Raw genomic sequence first — 27,898 nt, 5'->3', positions numbered from 1 at the left:
CGTGCCCTTCAAAGACACAGTGAATGACATTTACAATCCAAACAAAGGCAGGGATGCTTTAACACTGTGCTGTGAGCTTCATGTCACCATGTTATCCCAGCACACAGGGCTCTGCAGCACTGCACTGACTGCTGGGCCGCGTTATGCAACTCTCCATTATTATTGCTGTGCTCGTATAATGCCGAATATACGATATTCAATTGATTTTTCCATGGCATTTACCATGACATATGGTCCTGGTGAAATAATATCACAGGTAGTACATCCTCATCTAGCTCAGGAACGACACCTTCCTGGATAAATGTGTGCTGGGGGCTGAATTCAGCCACTGAATGAGCACGTCTTCCCCCAAGTTAACCGGAGAAGAGCTGTTGGTGTCCCGGTACTCCGGTTATTACGGTAGCGGACCACGCCCCCTCCGTGCAGCCCCGCCCATCAGGAAACACAGCTGTCCGTCAGTCAGTCTGTCCGTGTGTCCGTCTGTCTGTGTGTCCACTGTCCTGTTGCTGCCACTGACCGAGGACACCGCTGGCAGGTCAGTCAGTGGACATTTCTACGTGCTCTTGCTTTGTCGCTCAGTGTTGTTCGGTGTTCTTCAGCTCGTGGCTCGCGCTAGCTGCGTTAGCTCACAGCAGGCTAGCTGACAGAAGTTTAGCTCTCTGTCACCGTAAACTCTCCACCTGTTCACGTCGGCCTCCGCTCATTCACTTCTACGCCCTAAGAAAGGGAAAAGACCCTCTCACTTGTTTTGAGACGACGACTGCTGATATCACTTCAAAAGTCCGCCTGTATATTCGCTTTTAAAACGTTGCGAGACGGCGAATCTGCTTAATGATGGTTAATGAAACGCTTCATGTTCGGAATCAGTCACCGCCCACTGCAGGGCCGCCTGCGACCGGAGTACCGAGCGAACTGCTTAGTTATTCACCAGTTATTCACTGAAATAAGGCACCTTTGGTCAATTAAACGTATGCCGAATTGTTACGTGGTTACTAATAATTAAATTGGAGCTTTGCTTTACGTTTTGGGGGGAATGAGGGCATGTTCGTAAGCGAGGCAACGTTAAAGTACCACTTGTTCGAATGGAATTCTGAGTCCAGCCACAAACGGGACGTTAGCTTTGCTTCAGCGTGGCGCATCATTGTCTACCGTCACCTTGATGTGACTGTTCGTCTGTGTCGGTACGGACCTGACGTGCCAAGCAGGCTGGACAGTGGTGGGAAGACTTTTATAAATAGATAGTGTGACATTACCAGCTGGATGCCTGACCTTGCTCTGCTGGGACCGAGGCAGTGCGCAGACTCAGAGGGCTCCCACCCTGCAGGGGTCAGTGACTGTGGATGCATTAACCTGCACCCCCTTCTATCACCCAAGCTCCCAAGAACCGAGTGTGGGCAAATTAAAACAATGTGTAGCACGGGCAGTTTGATTCTAATGTTACTGGAATGAAATCCTATAAAACAGGATGTCTGTGCAGTGTGATCTTGTCATTGAAGGGCCCGTGATGCAAGAACATGCTACTCTCTGTTCATGATTCAGATATTACTGTGATGTCATGTCCCATCTTTCTAAAAGCACATCGAGTATCTCATTTCAAGTTTGAAAATTCAACCATAGACCTTGAAAATCCAAGTGCACACTGTAAAATACAGTTTCTGACTTTTACAGATTGCACACTTCATGGGGGACAGGCGAAGGGAAAGTGTTTGATCTGATAACACTTCTCTCACCCACCAAGAAAGACTTTCAGAGATCAGTCTCTTTAGAACACTGCCGTTTTCCAAGTGGGTGGCTTGATCAGAGGAGCCGGTCTAGTTTAAATAAGGACCACTTCATCCAGAGCTGAAAGGCAGTGTTCATTAAAAGACTGCATAATCGCTGTAATCATAGTGTTTCCCCATAATCCAGGAGGCGATAGTCGGTGATGAACGATGCCCTCAGATACCTTACTGAGGCAAAAGTAATGATACCACACTATAGAATACTCCACAACAAGTAAAATGTCCCTTCAGTAAAAGTACTCAAACATCAGCAGGCTTTACTGATGGTGTCAAAAGTAAGTTCTCATTATACATCAAAATGCTAGTTTATTGTATGAAATATGTCATTTGTTATCAGCATAATGCATTAATGTGACATTAAGCAACACTTTCATTTTGTAGTTGGTCAACGCAGAGGCAGTTCTACCTATTTCATTTATCGTGGCTTCTTTAATTCCCATATATTAATACAATATTAAGCCCAGTATTTGCACCAATAGATGATCTGCCTCTGAAATGCAGTAGAGTAGGTGACAGCTTCTCATATTTTTGTGCCAACCCTCATGGGTTTACATGGTTTAGTCCCCCCCCCGTTTTATGGGTTATTGATTTCAGTTGTAAAGGGACAGTCATACTATATGTATCATATGCTAAGTCTTCTAGCGCTTACTGCCACTGTGCCAGGTGATTAACAGACCATTAGTTGCAGTGCAGTTTCGAGATGAGGCTGCTGATCATTACGGCTCAACTGTTTCCACTAAAAAGTACAAGTAGTCAAAACGCTCCAGCTTCTGACTTAAGAAAGGTTGCAAAGACTAAATCACGAGCTGATGTTTGTGTCCAGAAGCAGTTTTTAGCAGCAGGTACTTCATGTACTTCTCCCTCTGTGTTACAACAGTTTACACAATGTATGTCTCAATCAGCTCAGTGCCTGTGGTTATTGCTGCACTGATGGCCTGAGCAGTTCCCCTGCTCAGAGAAAACCCCATTTTAAGACTTACAGTGGGTAAATAAAATGAGGTAGTTTGGACTGCTTTAAGAAACTCGAGGCAAAGGAACAATGACAACATTCAAGGCTCCATTAAAACTATTTGTCCAATTTGAAAGTTGTTGTTTTGGACCCTGGACTCCCACACTCAGTTCTTCAATAACAGTTCAGCCTCATCAGTCATATTAGTCTGAGGTCCACTGTGTACTGTTATTGAACAGTTATTATAGGTGCTCAGTAGTGGGTTGGATTCCTGCTTCTTTCCAGTCTAAAGAGACTCTTTAGACTGCTTTTTCAGCCCAGCCTGAGGGCGTTTCCAATACAATGTGCAGTGTGGCACAAACACATTTCCAGGGCCAACATACTCCAACATGCTCCGCACGAGTTTGGGAACTGTTTCATATGTTTGAGAAGCAAAAGCATTGGTTTGATGAAGTGTTTTGTGGTAGATAAATGGGCATAACATTCAGTAACCTGTATTTTCCTTTTTACACCAGGCCTGGGATCAGTGTAAGAGATCTTGTCAAGATGCTGCCTCAACACCTGAAGCAGATCAGAGTCCTCATGCTCAACGACAAGGAGAATTTGGAGAGGACTCTGTTCAGACTCGAACAAGGTAACGCTTCGCTGCACTTTCAGTGTTCCACATAATGCGGAAATGTGTTAGGTAGGCTGCACTGAACTTGCTGATCAGTTCCTACACATTGGATTTGGAGGAGGAGGCCTTTACACATTGAATCAATACACATGCTGCCCGAGGACGAGCGCCAGCCTTGGAACAAGCAGCTTGTTTTCATGCATTTACTGTACATTCTTGGTTTTAGCATTAGTTAAGCTAATAAGTCTGAAATTTTGCATGTGGTACTTTTGAATGAACTTCGCAGTCATTTCCTGGTTCCTTATAGCATTTCATGTGACAATCGCCCCCACCATGGAGCGGGAGGCTCCTCAGACACCTCCGGTGGACACTTGGGTGATTCTAAACAACAAAAGCCTTCAGTACGTGTTGCTAAGACTGCACTGATTAAACCTCGGACGGTTTGGGTGTCATGAAGAAGTCCTGCTGCACTACATCTCATAATGAGTTCAACATGAATCCAAAATAGAGATGTCCAGTAGCAGTAATGCTGTGTGTGTGTGTATTACCATGTTGTGGGGACACACAGTCATATTGTGGGGACCAGCCTTCCTTTTGGAGACAAAGTGCAGGTCACCATAACATAAATCATCACAGTTTAGGGTGAAGGCTTGATGTAAGGTTATGGTTTGGCCGTCAGTGGTCAAGGAAAGTCTCCAGGACAAAAATGTAACTCAACGTAATGTCCTCTGAAATGATGGGAACTCTATTGTGTGTGTGTGTGTGTGTGTGTGTGTGTGTGTGTGTGTGTGTGTGTGTGTGTGTGTGTGTGTGTGTGTGTGTGTGTGTGTTTGTGTGTGTGTGTGGCTGAAAGAGGAGTAGCGTGTTGTCTTGGATGGAGAAGTGCTCCATTTGACATTTACAGCACTCTGAATCTGATAGGGATTTGGAGGTGTTGCTTTTAAACTGGACTATATATAGACAAGCCTGTCACGGTCCAAACTCTAGAGGATCAGCAGGTCTGACATTGTTTTGGCTAACCTCACTAAAAGTGACTGCATGTTTAAAGTATTTATTTAGTTTATTTCAGAGCTGCAGTACAGTACAGTGTGTGTGTGTGTGTGTGTGTGTGTGTGTGTGTGTGTGTGTGTTGAAAAAGGGATTGTCAGTTATGTTACAGCACCAGTGTTGAGACTATAAAAGGCCAGTCGGATGGGGGAGCAGAGTGTTTTCAATGAACTTGACACTTAAACCTCCAGAAATGAAGGAAAACAGAAAGCCATTCACTTCATGCATAAACGCCATATGTTGAAACAAAGCAGTTAGTCAGAACATTTGTGTGTCCGCAGGTTTTGAGCTTCAGTTCCGGTTGGGTCCGAGCCTCCAGGGGAGGAGGGTCATGGTGCACACCAACTATCCACTCGAAGGACAGCAGTTTCAACGCAACAATTTCCGTGTTTTGGCGTGGAACTACCCAACAGGAAGGGAGGACGACTCTGATAAATTCTGCTGCCTGGAACTGAAGCTAGCCGGGTCCTATCAGTACTACTTTGGATATGGGTAAGACCCTCCTGATAAAGAACTACTACATGTCCCACATTCCCAAATGGCTAGTTGTACAGTATTATTATATTACCCTCATGGGAGCTGGGGACGTGGACGCTCTGAGCACGTCCTAAGAATCAAACAAACACCAGGACAAACATGTGCTGTGTGTCCAGAATCCTACAATGTGATTTCCTGGATTCTTTCCCCCCATTCTGTCTCTCATAGTTGAAGTGTACCTATGATGGAAATTACAGGCCTCTCTCATCTTTTTAAGTGGGAGAACTTGCACAATTGGTGGCTGACTAAATACTTTTTTGCCCCACTGTATTTCTGTTTGTCTGTCTGTCTTTGTATACGTGTCATTCTTCTTTGCTGAGTTACTTTGTGGTACTAATGAATACACTTGTTAGCTGGTAGCTTTGTCCGTTCTTTTCTTCAATCATTTTTCATTAGATTTCTCCCCCCACAGAGCCACAGAGCAGTCTGGAGGAGGATACATCATTGTCGACCCAGTCCTCCGTGTTGGAGCAGACAATCACGTCCTCCCATTGGACTGCATCACCATCCAGACCTACCTGTCCAAATGTCTGGGACACTTGGATGACTGGCCAGATAGACTGAGGGTAGCCAAGGAGTCAGGTGTGTGTGTGTGTGTGTGTGTGTGTGTGTCTTTAATTTCATTTTTTTGGAAATGGTTTGTGCCATACAGGTGGCAGAGACCCAGATTAGAGAGTGACTTATAATATAACACATTTACCACATCACTGAGTTAAGGTGTTTTGCTGTGTTAGTCTATTATCATTATTTTGCCTTTGTTTTAAGATATAATGGAGGCCTGGAATGAAGTCATTCTTAGGCCACTTTGGTGTTTGATTAATACAAATTTACTGCAGCGCCAAGGCCAAAACCAACGGTGCAATAAAAATAAGTAATATAACACTCTATAAAAACAAAACAGTATAAAATCAACAATTAGTCGAGTCTGTGTATTAAAAATCTAAATATAGAGGTACAATCATTCATCTGAAAAATAAAGTGTCTAAAGATAATAACGTTAATAGAGTTAAACATCATCACAGCAGTCTGCCCACATGAAGCTGTGACCTAACATGCTGGCGGACTGTAAGTGTCTTGTCTCCACCCAGTTCATTTTGCTATATTACTCCCTACAGTGGCTCACTACCCGCTGCACATTTCAACTAGTTCTTCTCAAGCGCTCACAGCGCTCTCTTTCTTTCTCACATCCCATAGTTCTTGACACACTATTCAGCGGTGGCTTCGCCCTCTCTTTATGTTAATGTCATTTCTGCTCTGCTGCAGTGATTCTGCTATACAACCACACTTCCTGTCTGAGAAAGAAAAGGAAAAGCCAATTTGTAAATGGCTGAACTCAGACAAATCATTACCCTTGTGGTGTGTGTGTGTGTCTGTGTATGTGTGTGTGTCTGTGTGTGAGCATGTGTACTGTACTGTTCAGGGTTGCGGGGGCTGCAGCCTTCATAGCACACATGGTGCACACTAGCATTGTTGGTAGCAGTACTTAGCAGTATGGTGTATTGCCTTAGTAATGGTATGTATGTGGGTTTCTCTCACAGGGTACAACATGATCCACTTCACTCCTCTGCAGACACTAGGAGAGTCCAGATCCTGTTACTCCTTGGCAGACCAGCTGACCTTTAGCCCTGAGTTTAGCCCAGAGGACCAGAGCTACACCTGGACAGATGTGGGGACACTGGTGAAGAAGTTACAGACAGAATGGAACATGCTGTGTATTACAGATGTGGTGTATAATCACACTGGTGAGTGGCCGTGTGTGTGTGTGTGTCTATGTATTCCAAGTGGGGGCGAGACCTGACAGACAATACAACAAACTGACAGTTCAGAGGGTACTGAAGAGGTCCTGCTTAATTGTGGATATGAACAATGGGGCATCACTTAAAGAGCAGTTGCAGCACTTCCCACTTATGCTGGAAATGAGCACCTTGTAAGTAGATGTTATTCAAGTGCTTGTAGATCACAGAACATCTACAGTCTGTAGGCTGAACAGGCTTTTAGGCCACTCGCGGTGCTGAGGAGAATGCAGGGTCAGTAGTCCTCGGGCCTTTCCTTTTGCAGAGTTCATTAACCTCATTCTATATTGACAGGGTGTTTTTCTGGCAGAGGCGAGAGGAAATCAAATAAAACGTTTTGGGTTCCTGAAGCTTTGTCCTTACCAAGCTCATTGTAGTTATAGTAATGAAAATAATGAACTTTATTTATGCAACACTTTTCCAAAATGTGTGCTTTATGTGTTAAAACAGGATTAAAACATTTCAGGACATGATGTGATTCAATTAAATCATACAGTTAAGATGAACAGAATACAAAATAAAAGAATAAGATATGCAAGGAAAGGAAGAGACGAGAGGAGATACAGAGATGAGTTTTGATAGGTGATCAAAGATGTTGGCGAGTCTGCAGCCTCAGATCCTCAGGCAGCAGGCTCCAGACCAGAGGGGTTCTGAATACCCTGACCTTTTGGCTCAGAGGTAGAGCGGGTCATCCACCAGCCGGCCCAATCCCCGGCTTCACCAGTCCTAAAGCCCTGGAACAGGGTCCTGTTGTATTTGTTAAAAGCTGAGCAGCTGTGTGTTGTATCAGCTGAAGGCGTCAGATTGTTCTTTGGCTTACCCCTGAATACGGTGAGTTCCAAAAATCTAGCTGAGAGGAAATAAAAGCGTGGATGACCCCTTCGAGATCAGACTGGGAAAGAAATGACCCGATTAGACTGAAAGATAAGTGTACATATGACTAAAAAGATCTATTACTATTACTATAACTATTTGAACACCTACAGAAGGTAGTACTATATGTGCTGCCCCATGTTGGCACTGCGTACCCGTTTACCCTTATCACCTCGTCCTCCCTCCCTTTCCCAGAAAAGGTCAGTAAAATGAGCCTGATTAAAAGGTTAAAGGCTGACCGAGTGGCTGATTTACTGTCTGCCTGAGTGTCCGTCTATCTATAGATCTGTTTAAAAAAGGCTCAATCATATCACATGATATGACAGACTTTTTTGTCTGATGTATGCTTTTGTGCCCATTTATATATACATATATATTTTCTTGTACAGTAAATCATGTTGTGTTAAAAACCCAAATAAGCCAAAAATACTTTGTTTGTTTTTAAGATTGTTTTCAAGTCTGCGTTCTATCACTCGGTCTAATCACTCCACGCAGTCAGATAAATGGTAGCGACTGTGGCTCAGAGGTAGAGCATCTTCCATCAGTCAGAAGATCGGTGTTTCAGTCCACATGTCGAAGACATTGAACCCCGACTTGCTCCTGTGGGTGAATGTGTATGAAAGAATGGTCTCCTCCAGCCTAGATCCCTCCGGTGTGAGTGGGTGAATGAGGATGTCATGTAAAAAGCACTTTGAGTAGTCGAACTAGAACGGTGCAATACAAAAACAGACCACTTACCACTCTGTGTTTCCCTTTTTTTAAGCTTCGAACAGTGGGTGGATTGAAGAACATCCAGAGTGCGGTTACAACCTGGTGAACTCTCCCCACCTGCGACCAGCCTGGCTCTTAGATAGAGCTGTCTGGCATTTAACCACCAGAGTAGCAGACGGACGCTACGAAGCTAAAGGACTTCCTGCTGATATTACCAATGAGAGCCATCTGAACGTGAGGAAACACACTGACAGACTATGAAAAGAGTGGACATGATATTCATGCTGTAGGATGCACATGTGACAACACTAACTAGTCTTAACATCATGTCTTGTCATGTGGATGTAACACAGTGCAGCACTAACCTTTGGCAAAATGTACCAACAATGTTGTCCTTTACAGCTCAAGCTTAAAAAATATCACGTAGACTGTTTTTTCTTTGCACTGTTTGAACACTGGAGAGTTCATGCCTCCTGTCCTTCCCGAACATGACCTCCAAGAAAGGAACTATTCTAGTTTTCTGGCCTTACTGGGATCACTATCCTGTTAGTCAATGCAGAAACTGGGTGACCTGAGTGAAGCCTGGGTTAGTGTCCAAACCACATCTTCTCTCGCTCTGAGTAGGATTCCAGGCCAGCTGATACCGATGTAGGTACATTTAAAACATGTGAACCAGTGTTTGTACACCTTTATGACTGGAACATCCTATGTACCTACGTGTTTTTCAACAGCATTTTGTAGGGCATGAAAGCTACGGTAAGAAAGGATCATTTACCACGAGTGACGCTCTGCCTGTTTGCTTCTCTCTCTGCGTACATCAGGCCATCCGTAGTGTGTTGTGGCAGGACATGTATCCTCATCTCAAACTGTGGGAGTTCTACCAGGTGAAAGTGGACAGTGCTGTGGAGCAGTTCAGATCCCTGCTACAAAATGGTAAGGACTGTGCTTTCCTGCAAAACAGTGTGAACTTTGTAATGGTTGCAGACCTTCCAAAACACCTGAGCGTGTCAGCAGAGCAGCAGCGGCAGCTTCAGTCAGTCAATCAATCAATCAATCAATCAATCAATCAATCAGTCAATCAGTCAATCAATCAATCTTTATTTATAGAGCGCCAATTCATAACAGTGTTATCTCCAGACTCTTTCCATAAAGAGCAGGTCTAGACCAAACTCTTTAATTAGAGAGAGACCAACGATTCAGGAATTCAACATGAAGGATTCAAGAATCCCCACATGAGCAGCATCAGATATTATATTAGGACACAGTGGAGGAAGAACTCCCCTTTAACAGGAAGAAAGAAAGAGTAATGCCACCCAGAGTAGCTATATTGTTAGAAAATTAGTCTCTAAGGTGTTTAGGGTCGAGCACAATAACCTCAGTGTCCTCACAGGATGTGTTCAGGCACAGAACTGCTCCTGTGTGGTTCGTCTGCGTTTGGCAGTGCTCAGAGCCTAATATACAATACATTGTGCAAAAAGTGACCTGAAATGTAGAAATATGCTTTTCCATAAAGGTTGTTTATTTAAATACAAGTATACGCTTGATGCCTGATGCTGCTCATGTGGGGATTCTTGAATCCTTCATGTTGAATTCCTGAATCGTTGGGTCTCTCTCTAATTAAAGAGTTTGGTCTAGACCTGCTCTTTATGGAAAGAGTCTGGAGATAACACTGTTATGAATTAAAAAAAAGATTGATTGCTTGATGGATCGATTGATTGATTGATATATCTGTTCCAGACGTGCATGAGATGGACAATTGAAATGTGACTGAAATCCCTCCTGTGCAGTCAATCTTTGCTACAGTTAGGAACTTCTAATAATAATAATAATTATTATTATTATTATCATTCCAACAGTATTCTACTAAGTACATCAATGTAGATGCAGCCACAGCCATCTGTTGTTCATTTATGTGTATCCAATGTATTGTACTGAAGAGACAGATGACCTTTCTACATGGTTTGTTGCCTTTGTGTCAAGAATTTTTAATACAACAACATGTGAGCAATCAATCGTGCCTGTACTCATCAGTCAGAAAGCTGGTAGTTGCTTTTATGCAGACAGATAAAATACTGTGTTGTGTGAATGTGTTTTAGGCACCAAGGCAGACCATAGTAAGACTGGAGGGAAGAAGGGCCTGAGGATCATTCAGGACCCAAATTACCGTCGTTATGGCAACACAGTGGACATGGACTCTGCTCTGGAGACATTTGTACCTCACAGGTGTGATGCAAAGCGTCAAGATACCTTTCTCATTGTTCCAGTGTTCTGTGTTTCTATGAAGTGTCAGGTTTAGCAGTTCTTTCATGAGTCTGTTGCTGCTGACGTGAAAACCAGCCAAGTCTCTTCGGCTTAACTGCTGAAAGGTTCATTTTGTTAAGACATTACATTAACAGCAAGTCTTTTTTCATTCAGAAAATGAACTAACCCTTTGTTCACTAAGACAGTCTCTCATGAGCTTTCATCAACATACAGTTGGAGATATTAACTCCAAAATATAAGAGAACCACTTGAGTGACACTCTATGTGTTGCAAAGAAAGAAATATAGATGGTGAACAGAATCGGCACAATGCATAATTCGCCATATGACTGTTCAGACATCGGAGCAGCAGGATTTGTGGCTATTTAACTAGAAAAGCAAGAATACATGCAGTATATATTTGTATATATATAACTCTTTGTATCAGTGTCATACCATTGATACAAGGGTGAACAGGTTCAAGCACGAACACATCCAATCAGTAATGCTGATCTAGCAGGCCCTTATACTATTTTTGTGTACAGTATTTATACATATATGCTTACAGAACATAGAGCGGTAGTGTTTTTTGTTTCATATTACCTCTCCCTCTGTAGCTCCTCCCCACAGCACATTGAGGAGTGTTGTGGTTGGCTGAGACAGAAATTGATCGAGCTGAATGGAGAACAGAACCACATCATGCACCAGCATCATGAGCAGGTCAGACGGAGTTAAACGTAGCACCAGGCAAGGTTACTGCTGATGGCACCTATATAATGAAATACAACATAGTTGAACAGTATAATATGAGCCAGCTTTAAAGGAATGTCAGACATGTCTGAGCAACCATATGTGAGCGCACACAGGTGCCAGCTGGAGCCAAACCTGACACCTGCTGACATGGCTCTCAGTGGTGTCAGGGTGGAGATAGAAAGTGGAAATGTCAGAATGCCTCATGTCAGTTATACCACAGGTTCAGTATTTATTTCTTCTCTACTAACTACCAAAATAGGTCAGTGTAAACATTAGAACATGGTGTACTCTGACTAGTGTTAGACTCACTGAGTGTTCCCAAAATACACAATACACCCTATGGATCTGTCAGTCATTATGTTTGTCCTCATCTTTTCTCTAGGCTGCCAACTGCATTGTGGGAAGTGTTGTGTATGAGCGCCTGGCAGACCACGGGCCCAAACTTGGCCCGGTTAGCCGGAAAAACCCTCTGGTTACCAGGTAACACATTTAAAGATGTGGCTTTAAGGGGAAAGGAAAAGGCATGGGATAGATAGAGCGTGTGGAGGTAGAAGTGACGCGGAGGGATTGAACATAGAAGGGAGACTTCTTTTACAAACCTTTTAGGCCAGATGTTTTCACTGACCTGACCTAGATATGTTGTCTTGGTGGTGATGGAAGAAATAGCTTAAACTTTTATTCTCTGGAGAGCGTGAATGCGCTGAGTTAGTCTTGACTATCAGTAAGGCAACAGAGAGCTTGTCCACTGTTCCACAACTTGGACTGAGTCCGTATTGCTCCTCCTTGCCAGCACCCCGCCATAAGCTTTCCCAGGGATGTTGAGCAATACAGCACACCCCCTGGTCCACTGGTCCACTGGTCCACAGCAATGTCCAGAGCCTTCAGCATGTCAGGGCTAATCTCATCTACACCTGACGGAGCTTCCTGGAACTCCTCCCACACTTGGGTTTTTTGGGATCACCAAAGTCACAGTCCTTCTTGCCCCCCAGTGCCTGTCTGCTGCAGTAGGAGACCCCTGGGTCCTCCTTCTTTAACTTGGCTGCCTCCTACCATCTATGACCTTCTGACCATAACTCCAAGCAGCCACTTCTCCAATGAAGGCTTTGAAAATGACTTACTCGAATTCCATGTTACCAACCAAGGTCCAAGACAAACTGCTGAACATCTGATGATACGACCACAAAATCAGTCATCTTGGCCTTAAGGTATTCCAGTACCAGGTACACTTCCATCATCCTATACTCCAAGTAAGGCATCACTAAGGATCAGATCAGGCATGTTATTTCTCCCAGTCAGGCCCCTTCAGGAGAAACCTGATGGGGCCTGACGTCAGAATCTTTCCCAGGACCCCAACCAGATACTCCCAACTGCTATTCAGTCCAAAAATCAAACAACAATTAGAGCCTTCCCCTCACAGTGACTCACAGTTGCATAAAGGTAACTCTCACACAGCAGCACTCAGCTGGGGACACATGAGTATCCCCCCACCGTCTGCCGCGTCTCCTCTGGACAACTCCAGCAAAGGAAGGAGTCCAACCTTTATCTAGTTTGTATCGCTCCACCTCCTACACTAACTCTTTCCACCAGAGAAGTAACATTCTGTGTCCCTAGAACCAGTCTACGCTCACCAGCAAGCTTCCCTCTCAGGTCCGGTTCCAGGGTGGGTGTCCCAGTGGACTGCTCCCACCAGGTTGCTACCCCAAGTGATATGAGATTACATATACAAAAAGCCAAGATTGGTTTCCACTGTGAGGTGGCTAGGCTCAGGTCCAGAGACAGGGTAAAGACCTCCAACATCCCGAGTAGCTTGGAGCAGAGCCGCTGTTCCTTCACATCTCAAGGAGCCAGTTGAGGTGGTTCAGGTATCTGATCCATGATGCCCCCGGGGTGCCTTCCTTTGGAGTGCATTCCCAGTGGGTAGGAGACCCCGAAGTAGACCCAGAACATGCGGGAGATTATACATCTCATCTGGTTTGGGAATGCCTTGGGATCCCCTCGGAGGAGCTGGGAAACGTTGTCAGGTATGAAGGGAGGCTGAGCGTTGGTGTATTTCAATGTTTCCATCTGTCTGTCTTAGGTATTTCACGTTCCCATATGACGACATGACTCTGGAGGAGGAGATGCAGCTGCTGGACCAGCCGGACAAGGCGTGTCACTTCCTGGCTCACAATGGTTGGGTGATGGCCGACGACCCCCTGCGCAATTTTGCTGAGCCAGGTAAATATTATTAAACTAATTAGAAAGCAGTCAGGTACAAAAAGTTAAGGTTACAATGGTAACCCCAGTAGAACCGAGGGAGGTATCTCACTATAGGAAGCGCCTTCTGGTGTGACCAATCATGGAAGCTCCAATGTCTCCACGTCTGATGGGAAACAGACCAATCATCCTGAACTGCACAGGCTCACCTGGCCCCCTTTATAAACACCCGTGGCACCCTACTCTGAATTCTCAAACGTAGTTCCTTCCACGTACTACACACTTGCAATGAGGGCAGTATTGTGAGATACCTCCCTTGGTTCTCAGAGAACCAGGGTTACCATTGTAACCTTAAGTTCTCTTTCAAACTTCACTCGGTATCTCAGGGATGGACTGCGCATGCGCGTCTCTCTTCTGCTGTCACGGACAGGGGACCTGGTGGCCTAAAGCTCAAAGATGGAGCAGCTGTGCCCTCTGGAGGCGACAGTGTGTCCCTCATTTCTCTGTTCTCTGAGTTACATACTTCACCTTTGGCTGAACGCCTGGTTGTGACAGTGGCACAACGTCTACCCGTGAGTACGCTTAAAGAAGCTAATACAGCAAAAATATCCTGACACTAGAAATCCACGTTCAGTGAACTGTTGAGTGAAAATCCAGGACTGCTGAGGAGCTCAAGTGATCTTCATGGGGAAGAAAGCGAGAATGCAGAATAGGGTGCCCCTGCAGTTCAGGATGATTGGTGCGTCTCCTGACACACGTGGTGACATTGGAGCTTCCATGATTGGTCACGCCAGAAGGCGCTTCCCATAGTGAGATACCGAGTGAGGTTTGAAAGAGAACTGTAAGGACTGAGGAAGAAATAAACACACACACACACACACACACACACAAACATACAGTAACTAAGGCAAAGAAGGGATCCTCATTAACCCTCTGTCAATCATTCTTTATCCTGTGACATCAAAGAGATTACACATCACTTTTAACATGGGATAAAACATATCTGACCATTCATAGGGACCTGAGAATCCCAGTTTAATGTAAGTTATTTTCAAGTTATGTCTACATAATTGTGATTCACTGTATCAGTATCGGTCTTGTCTGTGTGACTTATAGGCTCTAATGTGTACCTGCGGCGGGAGTTGGTATGCTGGGGTGACAGTGTCAAACTCCGTTATGGCAAGGGGCCTGAGGACTGCCCGTACCTGTGGGCCCACATGCAGAAATACACCGAAATCACAGCCAAATATTTCCATGGAGTCAGACTGGACAACTGCCACTCTACACCATTACATGTAGCTGAGGTATTGTCATATATTATCATGTTATCAGACTGATATGTAGATGTCCTTAAATACCACCTTTGTTAAACTGAGAACTATTAATAGATGTGAACACTGTCAGAAAGCTTGTTCATTCAACTCTGTGCTCATTTGTGATGCTTTTCTTTGATGTGCTGTTGTTGTATTGGCTCATACTATATTTTTGCTCCTCCACATTCGTAAATGTCAAAGAGATAATGAGTGTATTTTTTTAAAGATTTTTTGGCCACAGACAGCTTTATTAGACGGGATAGCATTTGGAATCGGGTGAGAGAGAGAGAGAGAGCGGATAACATGCAGCAAAGGGCCATGGGCTGGAATCGAACCCAGGTCACTGCAGTTGGGCCATAAGCCTGTGGTTCAATGAAATGGAACGTTTTAGGTTGTATTTATTGTACTGCACTACATTACATTACACAGGCATTTCTGTTCTTCTTGGTAGTCTGTGTAACATGAATAAATGGTAAACGGATACACTTCTTTCTGAACACAAACCTACTAATGTTAAAGTTACTGATGTCTCAGTACAAATGTGTTACCTCGTTATAACATCAGTAGACATCCTGCACCTCACATTGTTACCACAGAAGACAGTGGAGAAACTTTGCCCTAACAAACTGTAGTGCCGGAGGGGGAGAATCCAATTTATCTTCAGAACTAACACCTTTCTAATGCTCAAGGATAGTCATGGTTACTGCAGGCCATTAATGTTACAACAGTACCACATGCTGTCTACCTTAAGGTACTGTCTAGCCGAGGATTAGCTAACTGACCTTTGCAAACCTAAAAACAAAACAAAACAACACTCTCACTGTGACCACACTCTTCTGACGTATGTGCCACAGACTTACCAAATCATAAACGCGGAGAGATATCTATTTATCTAGTTATTTTTAATAGCATGAAAGGGTTAGGGTTGCACAATATAGCTTTAAACAGGATTGGTCGAGAAAAAATAGTGAAAGGAAACACATACACAGTGGGAAAGATGCCACTGAGTGTCATTAAAGTCATAAAGATAGATGCATACTGTGTTTGAGTGGAACCCTGTTAACAGCAGACCCTCCTTCTCTCCCTGTCTGTAATGCTGGTGTATTGTCCTGTCCAGGCCATGTTAGACGCAGCCAGAAAGGTCAGACCCAATCTGTATGTGATAGCTGAACTGTTCACAGGCAGCGAGCTCATTGACAATGTCTTTGTTAACCGGCTGGGAATTAGCAGTCTTATCCGAGGTACAGCTCTCATGCACGAACTAACTTTGTGTTTTTGTCTCTCTCTTCTCTTTTCACTGCATTGTCCTACATTCTTCCTCTTCGCGCCAAACGTCTCTCTCTGTCTTTCTCTTTCCTCTCCCTGTATGTGTTCACGGACCGTGTGACTGCACGCTGTGGTTACTGGGAGATCCGTTACCTCTAACTGGCTGCATCCCCTTCACATTAACTCTCCTCCTCCTCTTTCTGATCTCTTCCCCCAATCTCCTCCTCCTCCCTCTGTCCTCACCCTGACCTCTTGCACTGTCTGCACTGGTTGGTGTGTTGCCTTGCTGTGGGTTGACCAGTTCATGCTGGATGTGGCCAGAGCAGTTTGTCCTAACCTGTATGTGGTGGCTGAACTGTTCACCGGCAGTGAGGAGCTGGATAATGTCTTCGTAACCAAGCTAGGGATCACATCGCTCATACGAGGTACAGTCATTAACATGTTCAGAATGCATACCCCTACATTTTCAGTATATTCATTAACACTGATGAAATAGACCACCTGGGATACCAAGGTAGGTGGTGTTGTTACATACAGTAAATCAGTGAGAAATAAAAGCAACACTTTACTAACAAGCGTGCTAACCGCTTTGGAGTGTGGCCCACAACTGCACAACAGTAAGCTTGAATATATGAAGTCAGCCACAGTGCTGCAGCAGTATGGATTGTTTAACCACCCTCCACTGTCTCATGACCCCTCCCACCCCCACCCCCACCCCCACCGCCATAGAGGCCATGTCAGCTGGTGACAGCCACGAAGAAGGCAGGTTGGTCTATCGGTACGGAGGTGAGCCCGTCGGAGCTTTCGTCCAGCCCAGTCTGCGCCCACTGATGCCCTCCATCGCCCACGCCATGTTCCTCGATGTAACCCACGACAACGAGTGCCCTATACAGGTGGGTGTCTGTCATGGTCAGCTTAGAAGGAGGTTGAATGACTGCTGCCGATAACCATAAACAGCCATGTAGGTGGGTTTTCTTTACCTGATGAGATTCTCACACAAGTCGATGTGTAAAAATTCAGTTGTTAGTTTTTACCTGCTCAGACAGTATTTACATACTGGCCTAAAGTTATCAGTCGGTCATTGTGAGAAGGTCACTGTGTTGAAAGGTAACAAGTGGAACTGTCCAGACTCCAGTAACTGTCTGTCTCTGCTGTACAGCTGCGCTCAGCACTGGACTCTCTTCCAAGCTCTGCTGTTGTCTCTATGGCCTGCTGTGCTACTGGCTCCACCAGAGGATATGATGAACTGGTGCCACATCAGGTTGGTTATACACACACACACACAAGCTATAACCATCTGATCTAGCTCAACAGGATTTCTTAGTGATAGACCACACAGTAAATATGGGCTCTTTTTGGTAGTAAGAAACAAATTGTCCAATACTGGTGCATTTATTCAAGAGTGTAGGTATAAGAGTTGTGACGATCTGTAGTTTGAAAAGCTAGATGTGGATCTAGAGTGTCCCATAAAGAGTGAACTGACTCAAATTATTCAACTTCATGCCCATCTTTGCTTATTCTTTGTGTATTTTAACACCGTTCTGTGGTTTTCTGCTCAGGGAAGATTTGAAAGAAAGTATTTTATTAACTAATGATCACTTTTGGTAACCACCACTATATTCTCCCCACAAGTCAAAGAAAACACATAATAAGGGAACACATGACAGATTACTAGCTGTCCCTCACACAGAGGGCAGGAGCTCCCACCTGTACCGCTCCTGTAGGGCTCGTTGTACCCCGCTGGTAGTCATAGGTTGACAATTTTTAACAATAGAGGGGGCTACATAACACATTTAGGGAAAGTCAAGACTGGGGGGGCTTGAATATTTGAGTGACACAACGTTACATACATTTGAAAGACAGCTGTGGGTAAGTTTTACTGTGGGCAGTTCTAGTGTTAAACATACACACACCCACTCTACTGCTCGCTTTGAGAGAAAGACTATCACAACAATGTTAGTAGATCAGCAGACAATCTTGACAGGGCTCGGCGTGCGTCTGTGTGTGCGTAGATCTCTGTGGTGAAGGAGGAGCGTTTTTACCCCAAGTGGAACCCCTCAGCGCCCCCTAGCTCCACGGATGAGATTGGATTCCAGACTGGCATCATAGCTGGGAAACTGGCACTCAACACTCTGCACCAAGATCTGGCGGCCCAGGGATTCATACAGGTACCATAATGTTCTTTGTGTGCGTGAAACATCAGCTTCCACTAAAAGAAATGGAACCAGAAAGTTTGATGCTTGCGCGCTAGCTGCTGCCGCGTCTCTGCTCTCCTAGAGATCGTCAGTGAATAGCTTGTCTTAAGTTTAAAATGTCAGGGAGGCACAAAAAAGCCAGAGTTTGAAAAGTGCGGCTCTCTTGCAGTTGTCCCGTCTGTTCTCCCACACCCTCCCCCCAGATGAGCATGGACCAGCAGCACGGGCATTTGCACACGCTTCATATATGCAGGAAAATAAAGTTGGCAGCCTCAAACAGTCATGTTTGTACCTGTGATTGGCCAAAGCCTATATTTTCTAAACCCTGAAAACAGCCAAGGGAATGTGCGGAAGTCTAGTTTTCTCTCAGACCACTTGAATCACAATGTGCCAAAAGGTTATTATGGAGGATATTTTTGCCCAATGAGTAATCTGTACTCTGCAGCTTTAATCTCTAATCACCGTCCTCTCCAGGTGTACGTCGACCAGGTTGATGCAGATATTGTTGCAGTTACTCGTCACTGTCCCAGCACGCACCAGTCTGTGGTGTCAGTGTGCAGGACGGCCTTCTGGAACCCTAAAACCCACCAGTACGACACCAACGTCCCACCCATGTTCATACCTGGTATGACGATAACACCCCAACACCCTCACGTGTATTTCTCAATGTCTTTATCTACCTACAGGTCTTTTTGGTATTCATGTGTTGTTTCTCACACGCTATCAATTCTTTAACTCGTGCAAAGTTTTGCCAAAGAATTTGTCAACCAGGATTCCCAGCATGGCTTCCCAAAGCTGAATATATTTCTCCCCCCCTCAAGGGAAGATAGAGGAAGTTGTACTGGAGGCAAGGACAGTGGAACGGCATGCTGGGTGTTATAAGAAGGATGACAACTACATCAATGGCATGCCCGAATACACTGTAGAAATAAAAGAGCATATACCGGTAAAGATTTCAATGTTTTCTCATTCATGTGTGATTGTTATTCAGTGTGTTATTGAACAGAAAGAGCGTATCAATAAAGCTATTGTAATCCAGTGTGTGTCTGCAGTTACAGGAGAGCGCAGTGGTGAAGACAGCTGGAGTGACTTCTAAAGGTCGATCAGAGTTTGTGCAGGAGATCACCTTCGAGAAGTTGACCCCCGGCAGTGTCATCGCCTTCAGGTGATCCACAGAGAGACACGCACCTCATCAGCATCATCAGCAAGTGTTATCGTTAAGCTCAAAACCATTGGACATTATTGTACTCTCTCTCTCTCTCCTCCACTCAGGGTGAGTTTGGACCCCAAGGCCCAGAAGCTGGTGGGGGTGCTGAGGTTTTATCTGTCCCAGTTTAGCCCAAAATACAGGAGAGGCAGCGTGGCAGATGAAAACCCACCAGAGGCACTGCTGAAGCCCCTGGCACAGTGAGTCCACATGCACACACACACACACACACACACACACACACACACACACCGCTCATGGCAGGGCAGGGCGGCTCAAGCAAGCTGTGTGTGTTTTCACAGGCTGATGTCTAAGCTGACGTTAGCAGACATGAACATCCTCCTGTTTCGCTGCGACTCAGAAGAACAAGAAGATGGCGGAGGCTGTTACAGCATCCCCGGATGGGAGAGCTTTAAATATGCCGGACTACAAGGTATTTACTCAGCAGTTACTCACAGCCTCCGCCTCATTAACTGCACACAGTGTACTGATGAGAAAAACTAAATATTCTCCAAGGACGAGCAAGCTTTTCTAACACTCTGCTCGTGCCTGCAGGTCTGATGTCAGTGTTGGCCGACATACGTACCAACAATGACCTGGGCCATCCTGTGTGTGCCAACCTCAGACAAGGGGACTGGCTCATAGACTTTGTCTCCAACAGACTGATCCACAGAGAGGGACCACTGGCACAGGTGAGGCTTTTACAGCCAGAAAGGGCCACTTCACCCAAAATACTACAAGACATACTGTCACTGCTCTTTTATTTGTTCAGGTTTTGAACTATCTGTCTTCATATTCAGTATTTATGGTGCTGCTGCATCTAGCAATAGTTACAAGGTCACAAAGAACAGCTCAAACAGCAGAGAGTGACTCATGGAGGCCGTGGGTGTCGGCGTCCTCTTCGTTATGGAAAATGTCGGTTTAATTGGGACTATCCATTGTAACACTGTGTGCAGGTGGGTGAGTGGTTGGGAGCCATGTTTAACTATTTGAAACACATGCCGCGCTACCTCATCCCCTGTTACTTCGATGCCATCCTTGTGTCGACCTACGTCACAGCCCTGGATGCAACGCACAAACTCATGTCGAGGTAGGAGACTGCAAAATTGCATTGTTGACTGACGGCAATTGTAAGGCCTGGCTCGGTGCACAATGAGCACATGTCCTGTGTTGCTGGAGCTGCTGATCGCCCCCCCCCCCCCCCCTTCCAAACAGCTTCATCCAGAATGGCTCCAGCTTCGTCCGTCACCTGGCGCTGGGTTCAGTTCAGATGTGCGGCGTGGGACGCTTCCCTGCCCTCCCTCCCCTTTCCACCAACATCGAGGACGTTCCCTACCGCATCAGTCCAATCACCGGCCAGAAGGAGCAGTGCTGCGTCTCACTGGCTGCAGGTAGCCTAGCAACACACACTTTACACATTAAAGTAAACTTAAAAAAGGGGAAAACTGTTCTCCCTTTAAGAATCCATCCATCACTTCATGGTTTTATCTGCTAAAGTAGGCGGGCGGTCGCTTGTGACCTAACTGCCACACTGACTGACATTCTTCAGGTCTTCCTCATTTCTCCTCTGGGATTTTCCGTTGCTGGGGTAGGGACACTTTCATCGCTCTCAGAGGACTGATGCTGCTCACTGGGAGACACACTGAGGCTCGGTGGGTGTGTGTGTGTGTGTGTGTGTGTGTGTCAGTAGGTGTGGTATTCTGGGATTCACCAATATGCTTTTGTGTCTCATCTCTGAAATGAACCCCTCTGTCTCGTGGTCTCCATAGTAACATCATCGTGGCCTTCGCCGGAACGCTGCGTCACGGTTTGATCCCCAACCTGCTGGGCGAGGGTCGCTGTGCTCGATACAACTGTCGCGATGCTGTGTGGTGGTGGCTGCAGTGCATCCAGGTAGGCTGACACATCCATCACGTCTCCTCTGGAGAGCATTTAGATGCTTAGTAACCTGATTATCCAGGTGAATGGAGGCACAGATGTACGATTAGTATCAAGTTCTAACGACGTTTCAGTACTTACTGTGATGATTACTCATGTGGGGATTCTTGAATCACTGAGTTTGGTCTGACCTGCTTGTTATAAATTGGTGCTGTATAAATACAGACTGATTGATTGATCCTGTTCAGGACTACGCTACCCACGTGCCCCAAGGGGATGAAATCCTTGGCTGCCCCGTCACACGCATGTACCCGACTGATGACTGTGATCCCTGCAAACCTGGAGAGGTGGTATGTACAGCACACACACACACACACACACACACACACACACACACACACACACACAGGTTAGCAGTGCGTTCTGCTGTCTGCCACAATCTTTTCTGATTTTAGTTCAAATTGTTCAAATCCTACTCGCAGTGTCAATCATGTGTGTGTGTGTGTGTGTGTGTGTGTGTGTGTAGGAGCAGCCTCTGTATGATGTGATCCAGGAGGCTCTGCAGCGCCACCTGGAGGGAATTTCCTTCAGAGAGAGAAATGCTGGATCCAAGATAGATCAGAACATGAGAGATGAAGGTAGGAGTGTGTGTGTGTGTGTGTGTGTGTGTGTGTGTGTGTGTGTGTGTGTGTGTGTGTACCAGCCACAGTATTTAGCAGCTCTTCCCATCTCTCCCAGGGTTCAGCGTGGCCACTAAGGTGGATCCTGCCACAGGGTTCGTGAGTGGAGGAAACCGCTTTAACTGTGGGACGTGGATGGACAAGATGGGAGAGAGTGAGAGAGCGAGGAACAAAGGCATGCCTGCTACTCCAAGGTAACACACACACACACACACACACACACACACACACACTTCTTGCTGCTCTTTGAATCAGGTGTTATTTTGTGGTCGCCCCATCAGCTGCTCCAAATGTGAGGATTTGTTGTTTTGCTGTTTCACATCATCGTTCTTATGCCGTTATATGCTGGAGTTTCAGACTGTCGGTGAACCAAACATGACATGTGTAGCAGTCTCTTACTGGGATGGGCAGGCCTCACTACTTTCTGCTGCTTTATAGACTAAACCATGACTCAAGATCTGTCAGTAATGAAAATACCCGTTAGCTCAGAATCATCTTCGGTCTCCTTTTTGCCGTCCAGAGATGGAGCAGCAGTGGAGATAGTCGGTCTCAGCAAGTCAGCTGTTCGCTGGGTTGTGGAGCTCCATTCCAAAGGACTGTTCCCCTATGATGGGGCTAAAGTCCTCCGAGATGGTATTACACACACACACACAGGTTTGACATAGATTTCAGACACAGACTTGTCTCCTGCACTTGTTGTGACTGACAGCACTCCTGTCTCTGGGCTCCAGGTGCAGAGGTGTTTGTCTCGTACTCCCAGTGGAACCAGCAGCTCCAGCAGGCCTTTGAAGCCCATTACTGGGTGTCTGGGGACCCAAATGACCGCAACGAGGAGCGCCCTGACCTGGTGCATAAAAAAGGCATCTATAAGGACAGCTATGGAGCGTCCAGCCCCTGGTGTGACTACCAGCTGAGACCCAACTTCACCATTGCCATGGTGGTGGTAAGTAGACAGAGCTGTGTGAGGACTCTCTCCCGACGTCACCTGAGTCCTAATTGGCTGGCTGACGTGCTCTGTGTGTTGCAAGGCTCCAGAGCTGTTTACCGTGGAGAGAGCCTGGAGGGCTCTTGAGGTGGCTGAGCAGAAACTACTGGGACCACTGGGAATGAAGACACTGGACCCTGAGTAATACACATCCTCACACACTGCCAATACACACCACAAAGGTTGTGTGGAGACACGTGGTAGCCGTACTGTGTCATCCCTGCTGGTACAAGTCACTGAGCGTGCGGTAGCAGCAGTGGAAGGATTTCAGGCTCATACTGACGGAGCATCTGTGTCGTCCTCCTAGTGACATGGTGTACTGTGGAGTGTATGACAACGCCCTGGACAACGACACCTACAACCTGGCCAAAGGCTTCAACTACCACCAAGGACCAGTGAGTGTGACGCTCTCCTGAGTTAGGCTCTCACTGCAATAGCTTTTCAAATGAATGTTTAGCTTTGGCAGTGGAGTTCAATCTGTGTGTGTGTGTGTGTGTGTGTGTGTGTGTGTGTGTGTGTGTGTGTGTGTGTGTGTGTGTGTGTGTGTGTGTGTGTGTGTGTGTGTGTGTGTAGGAGTGGCTGTGGCCGGTAGGCTACTTCCTGCGTGCTAAACTCTACTTTGCCAAGAAGCTGGGAGAAGACACCTACAGCAGAACAGTCACCCTGGTGAAGAACGTTCTGTCCCGTCATTACACCCACCTGGAGAGGTAGGACGATCCACTGTGACACTTACTCAGGGCTACTTCTCTCTGCCCCCCCCCCCCCCCCCCCCCCCCCCTTCTGCCCTCTTTTCATGTCATATCCACATTTTTAAAGAAATCACAACTTTCTTTTAACTTGACAATGAAAACAGAAAGCAGCTGGTATTCTGTTGGGGGTGTTGCTGAAGCAGTTCACATGAGTGTCTTGGTGTGTTCTGTGCTACCACGTCGTTCTCTGACCCCCCCATGTTTTCTCAGGTCTCCATGGAAGGGTCTGCCAGAGCTGACCAATGAGAACGGCCAGTACTGCTCGTTCAGCTGTGAGACCCAGGCCTGGTCTGTGGCCACTGTGCTGGAGGTCCTCTATGACCTCTAAATGCTCCCCCCCACCCCCGTCCCCCCCCGTCCCCCCTCCTCCCACACACATACCCGCAACCCAGCGTGAAGCTGTCTTACTTCCTAGTCCTAACCTCCTTGGGCTGAGGTGTCGCTGAAGAGGAAAGTCACTTTCAAACAGGAAACACAGAGCAGCACCCCCACATGGGGTCACACACACCTCGGTGTGGGGGGGGCTACCTCCGACTGGATGCTTCAAACTCCACTTATTTACTACAAATCTATGACAGTCACCATGAGACACTTTTCCCAGAATGCTACCTGTCTGTCCGTCTGTCTGTCTCTCTGCCCTCAGTCTGTAAATGACCAGGACCGCTGACATCACTTCCTGTGCTCAGAGTGGGTTCTGTTGCTGCAGTCATGTCCTTTGAGAAAGATGGTGGGGGCGACGTCACGTTTCCGCTCTTTCTCCTCCGACATGAACGCAGCACGTCTCCAGCTCCAGACGCTCAAACAGCCAAACGAGGGGCAGCTCCAACTGTTCCTTCTCCCCACACCAGCAGAGCCGAGTGCTCCCCCAAGGCCAAATCCACTGTTACCACCTGACCGCACTGACTGTTACTGTTACTGTTACGTAGCAGTAGTCAAAGGTGACTCAGAAAGAAGAGTGAACGGAGTGACAGTGATCCCACCCCCATGTCAGCCCTTTGACCTTCTGTTCCACGGAGGTCACCCACCCGTCACTGTGCCACCTCGTGCCACATGTGCACCTCCTCCAGGTGGTCCCGTCCCGTGAAGCACACAGCGCTGAAGCCTCCACCCGATGCCTTTACACATCCTTAATGTCTTCCAGCTGATCCCACTTCACCACTTTGTAGACCGAGGTCAATATTTCAGCAGTGGATTTACATTCACCAGTTTTGTGCATGAACGTTGTCTTTGTGATTGCAGAGGTTTGTAGAGCAGCTTCCTCTAGTGTGTAGATGTTTGCCCCCCCCCCACCTTCTTCCAGCTCCACATAACACATTTTAAAGGAACGTGACACACCGGTGTTTTTCTCAAGCGCAACCAAGAAGACACCCAGTGTGAACCGTAGACGTCGCTGTGTGTGCTCTAACCTGTTGTCTTAACATCCTCACATCATCTAGTTTCTAGGTTCCCAAGTGGACACTGAACATTTGAAATGGTGCCTCAGTGTCCGGTGAGGAGGCCCAGCTGGTTTCTGTTCAGCGTCCACATGTGGAACACTGTGTGAAGACTGGAAAACATACTAACACTGGTGCTGCACCACAACCAGGGGAACCTAAGAAGGGAAAAACTAAAAGCACTCACAGTGAAGTTGTTTAGTGTAGCAGCAGTGGACAAACTGCATGTATGTGTCACAGAACCGTTCAGTCCAGTCATGTTGGACAGGACAGAGCTGTGTATCAGCAGGTTTATTAAAAGATCGGATACACCACCACCACCACCACTGTGCTGTGTACCTGCTGTCTGTCCTCTGTCATGTTCAACCTGCAGAGCTGCAGACAGCTGTGCTGAATAAACTGTTACAACCTGGACGCTCCTCCTCTCTGTGTGTGTTTGAAGGATCATTCCTTTATTACAGACGTCACAGGGACTTCATGTTTTCTGTTCATGCTGATTTATAGAGCTCCAATTCACATCAGTGTTATCTCCAGACTCTTTAATAAGAGAGAGACCAACGATTCAAGAATCCCCACGTGAGCAGCATCAGATGTGATATTAGGAAACAGTGACAGGAAGAACTCAAACAGAACCAGGCTCATGGGGGGGGGGGGCATTCTGTCGGGGTCCGTGTAGGGTGGAGGTGAGAGAGAGAGAGAGAGAGAGAGAGAGAGAGAGGGTAGCAGGAATTCCTGACACATCCTGTATTAAATGGCTCATGCATTAGTTAACCGTTACTTAATGAGTCAGTGTGACGTTTATTATATAGTATAGTACTGTATAGTTCCCCCCCCACCCCCCCCCCCCTCAAGTTCTCTTGCTCGTTGGTGATTTTTAAGATGCTGTTTTATTAAAACAGGTTAGCTTGAGTTTGCCATGGTTTAAAGTGTCATTCAAACCATTAAACCACTAAATAACATGTTCTACTGAAGAAGTTCTGTTCCCTGAAACGATGAATCTTTTTCTGAGTGTGTCAGCAGGAGGCAGACAGACTGAGCAGACTGAAGACCAGCAGAGCTGAGGAGGAAAAGACCTGAGGGAAGAGAGAGAAACAGACAGTTAACCGGTCAGGCAGGCAGACAGGCAGGCAGACAGGCAGGCAGACAGTCAGCCGGTACTCACCCCGGCTGCGGAGCTCCTGTCCGGCCTCAGAGTACTGCTGTTCAGCTGAACCCAGAACGTGGTGTAGTCCTGGACCAGAGAGGCGCTGCACAGACAACAACAGCAGCACCGAGGACATGAGAGGCTGAGAGGAAGAGGAAGAGGAGGAGGAGGAGGAAGAGGAAGAGTAGGGAGGCGAGCACCAGAGAGAGAGAGAGAGAGAGTAACTTTGTCTACCTGAAGTAGATATCGCCATAGTTACTGTTGCTAGGTGCTTCCCAGGTCAGCTGGACTTTCTTCCTTGAGGTTCCTGAAGCCTGACTGACACTTGAGTTCTGCACACACACACACACACACACACACACACACACACACACACACACACACACACACACACACACACACACACACACACACACACACACACACACACACTAGTTAAATAGGGAAACATTCATTTTAATATCCACAGAGGATTTACAATATATATGTGATGACAGAGGTTTGATTTGATTACACGAAGGATTGTGTGTGTGAGCGAGGCAAGATAGTAACTGTTTGTTACCACAATATCTGTCATCATTATCAGCAGCATGAGATAAGATAAGATAAGATAAGATGAGCCTTTATTTAGCATGCAACAATAATAACAACATCATAACCTGCACATACAGAACACATGGGCTGATGTCAAAAGACTGTCTACACCTGTCTACACCTGTCTACACCTGTCTACACCTGTCCACACCTGTCTACACCTGTCTACACCCATCCACACCTGTCCACACCTGTCTACACCTGCCCACACCTGCCCACACCTGTCCACACCTGTCTACACCTGTCCACACCTGTCCACACCTGTCTACACCTGCCCACACCTGCCCACACCTGTCCACACCTGTCTACACCTGTCCACACCTGTCTACACCTGTCCACACCTGTCCACACCTGTCTACACCTGTCCACACCTGTCTACACCTGTCCACACCTGTCCACACCTGTCCACACCTGTCTACACCTGTCCACACCTGTCCACACCTGTCTACACCTGTCCACACCTGTCTACACCCATCCACACCTGTCTACACCTGTCTACACCCATCCACACCTGTCCACACCTGTCTACACCTGTCCACACCTGCCCACACCTATCCACACCTGTCCACACCTGTCTACACCTGTCCACACCTGTCTACACCCATCCACACCTGTCTACACCTGTCTACACCCATCCACACCTGTCCACACCTGTCTACACCTGTCCACACCTGTCCACACCTGTCTACACCTGTCCACACCTGTCCACACCTGTCCACACCTGTCTACACCTGTCCACACCTGTCTACACCCATCCACACCTGTCTACACCTGTCTACACCCATCCACACCTGTCCACACCTGTCTACACCTGTCCACACCTGCCCACACCTGTCCACACCTGTCCACACCCATCCACACCTGTCTACACCCATCCACACCTGTCCACACCTGTCTCACAGCAGACTGGGGGGTGGCTCAGTACTGTGCTTGGCTTGCAGGAACTCTTCTTCAACTT

General features: G+C 46.5%; 1 protein-coding gene across 2 annotated transcripts; it reads left to right on the top strand.

The window, feature by feature from the left end:
• The first annotated feature begins 464 nt into the window (after positions 1 to 464).
• Positions 465 to 25,616, top strand: agla (amylo-alpha-1, 6-glucosidase, 4-alpha-glucanotransferase a). 2 transcript variants are annotated; one of them, XM_070844632.1, is made up of 35 exons: positions 465 to 535; positions 3,246 to 3,364; positions 4,675 to 4,885; positions 5,343 to 5,512; positions 6,469 to 6,672; positions 8,360 to 8,541; positions 9,129 to 9,240; positions 10,404 to 10,530; positions 11,165 to 11,267; positions 11,683 to 11,780; positions 13,378 to 13,517; positions 14,613 to 14,800; positions 16,377 to 16,500; positions 16,805 to 16,968; positions 17,235 to 17,336; positions 18,088 to 18,243; positions 18,745 to 18,895; positions 19,092 to 19,216; positions 19,323 to 19,435; positions 19,543 to 19,677; positions 19,780 to 19,910; positions 20,033 to 20,169; positions 20,434 to 20,567; positions 20,693 to 20,868; positions 21,027 to 21,129; positions 21,247 to 21,370; positions 21,604 to 21,705; positions 21,882 to 21,993; positions 22,094 to 22,229; positions 22,556 to 22,668; positions 22,767 to 22,978; positions 23,064 to 23,161; positions 23,328 to 23,415; positions 23,594 to 23,727; positions 23,980 to 25,616. In XM_070844632.1, the coding sequence occupies exons 2-35, from the start codon at positions 3,277 to 3,279 to the stop codon at positions 24,095 to 24,097; spliced, it is 4,611 nt and encodes a 1,536-aa protein (XP_070700733.1). In that variant the 5' UTR covers positions 465 to 535; positions 3,246 to 3,276; the 3' UTR covers positions 24,098 to 25,616. The 2 variants fall into 2 exon arrangements, with proteins under 2 accessions (XP_070700733.1, XP_070700735.1); XM_070844634.1 differs by lacking the exon at positions 16,377 to 16,500 and adding an exon at positions 15,927 to 16,050.
• The last annotated feature ends 2,282 nt before the right edge of the window (positions 25,617 to 27,898 follow it).

The sequence above is a fragment of the Pempheris klunzingeri genome, chromosome 15 (assembly GCF_042242105.1).
Source record: "Pempheris klunzingeri isolate RE-2024b chromosome 15, fPemKlu1.hap1, whole genome shotgun sequence".
NCBI lineage: Eukaryota > Metazoa > Chordata > Actinopteri > Acropomatiformes > Pempheridae > Pempheris > Pempheris klunzingeri.
The sequence above is the reverse complement of the archived record's forward strand: the minus strand, read 5'-3'. Positions and strand labels throughout refer to the sequence as shown.

Bases quoted from the DNA above. Each gene is read 5' to 3' on its own strand.
- agla (XM_070844632.1), top strand. From the start codon at position 3,277: ATGCTGCCTCAACACCTGAAGCAGATCAGAGTCCTCATGCTCAACGAC. The intron at 19,217-19,322 runs GTAAAGATTTCA...GTGTGTCTGCAG, and splicing joins AAATAAAAGAGCATATACCG to TTACAGGAGAGCGCAGTGGT. The intron at 23,728-23,979 runs GTAGGACGATCC...ATGTTTTCTCAG, and splicing joins CATTACACCCACCTGGAGAG to GTCTCCATGGAAGGGTCTGC.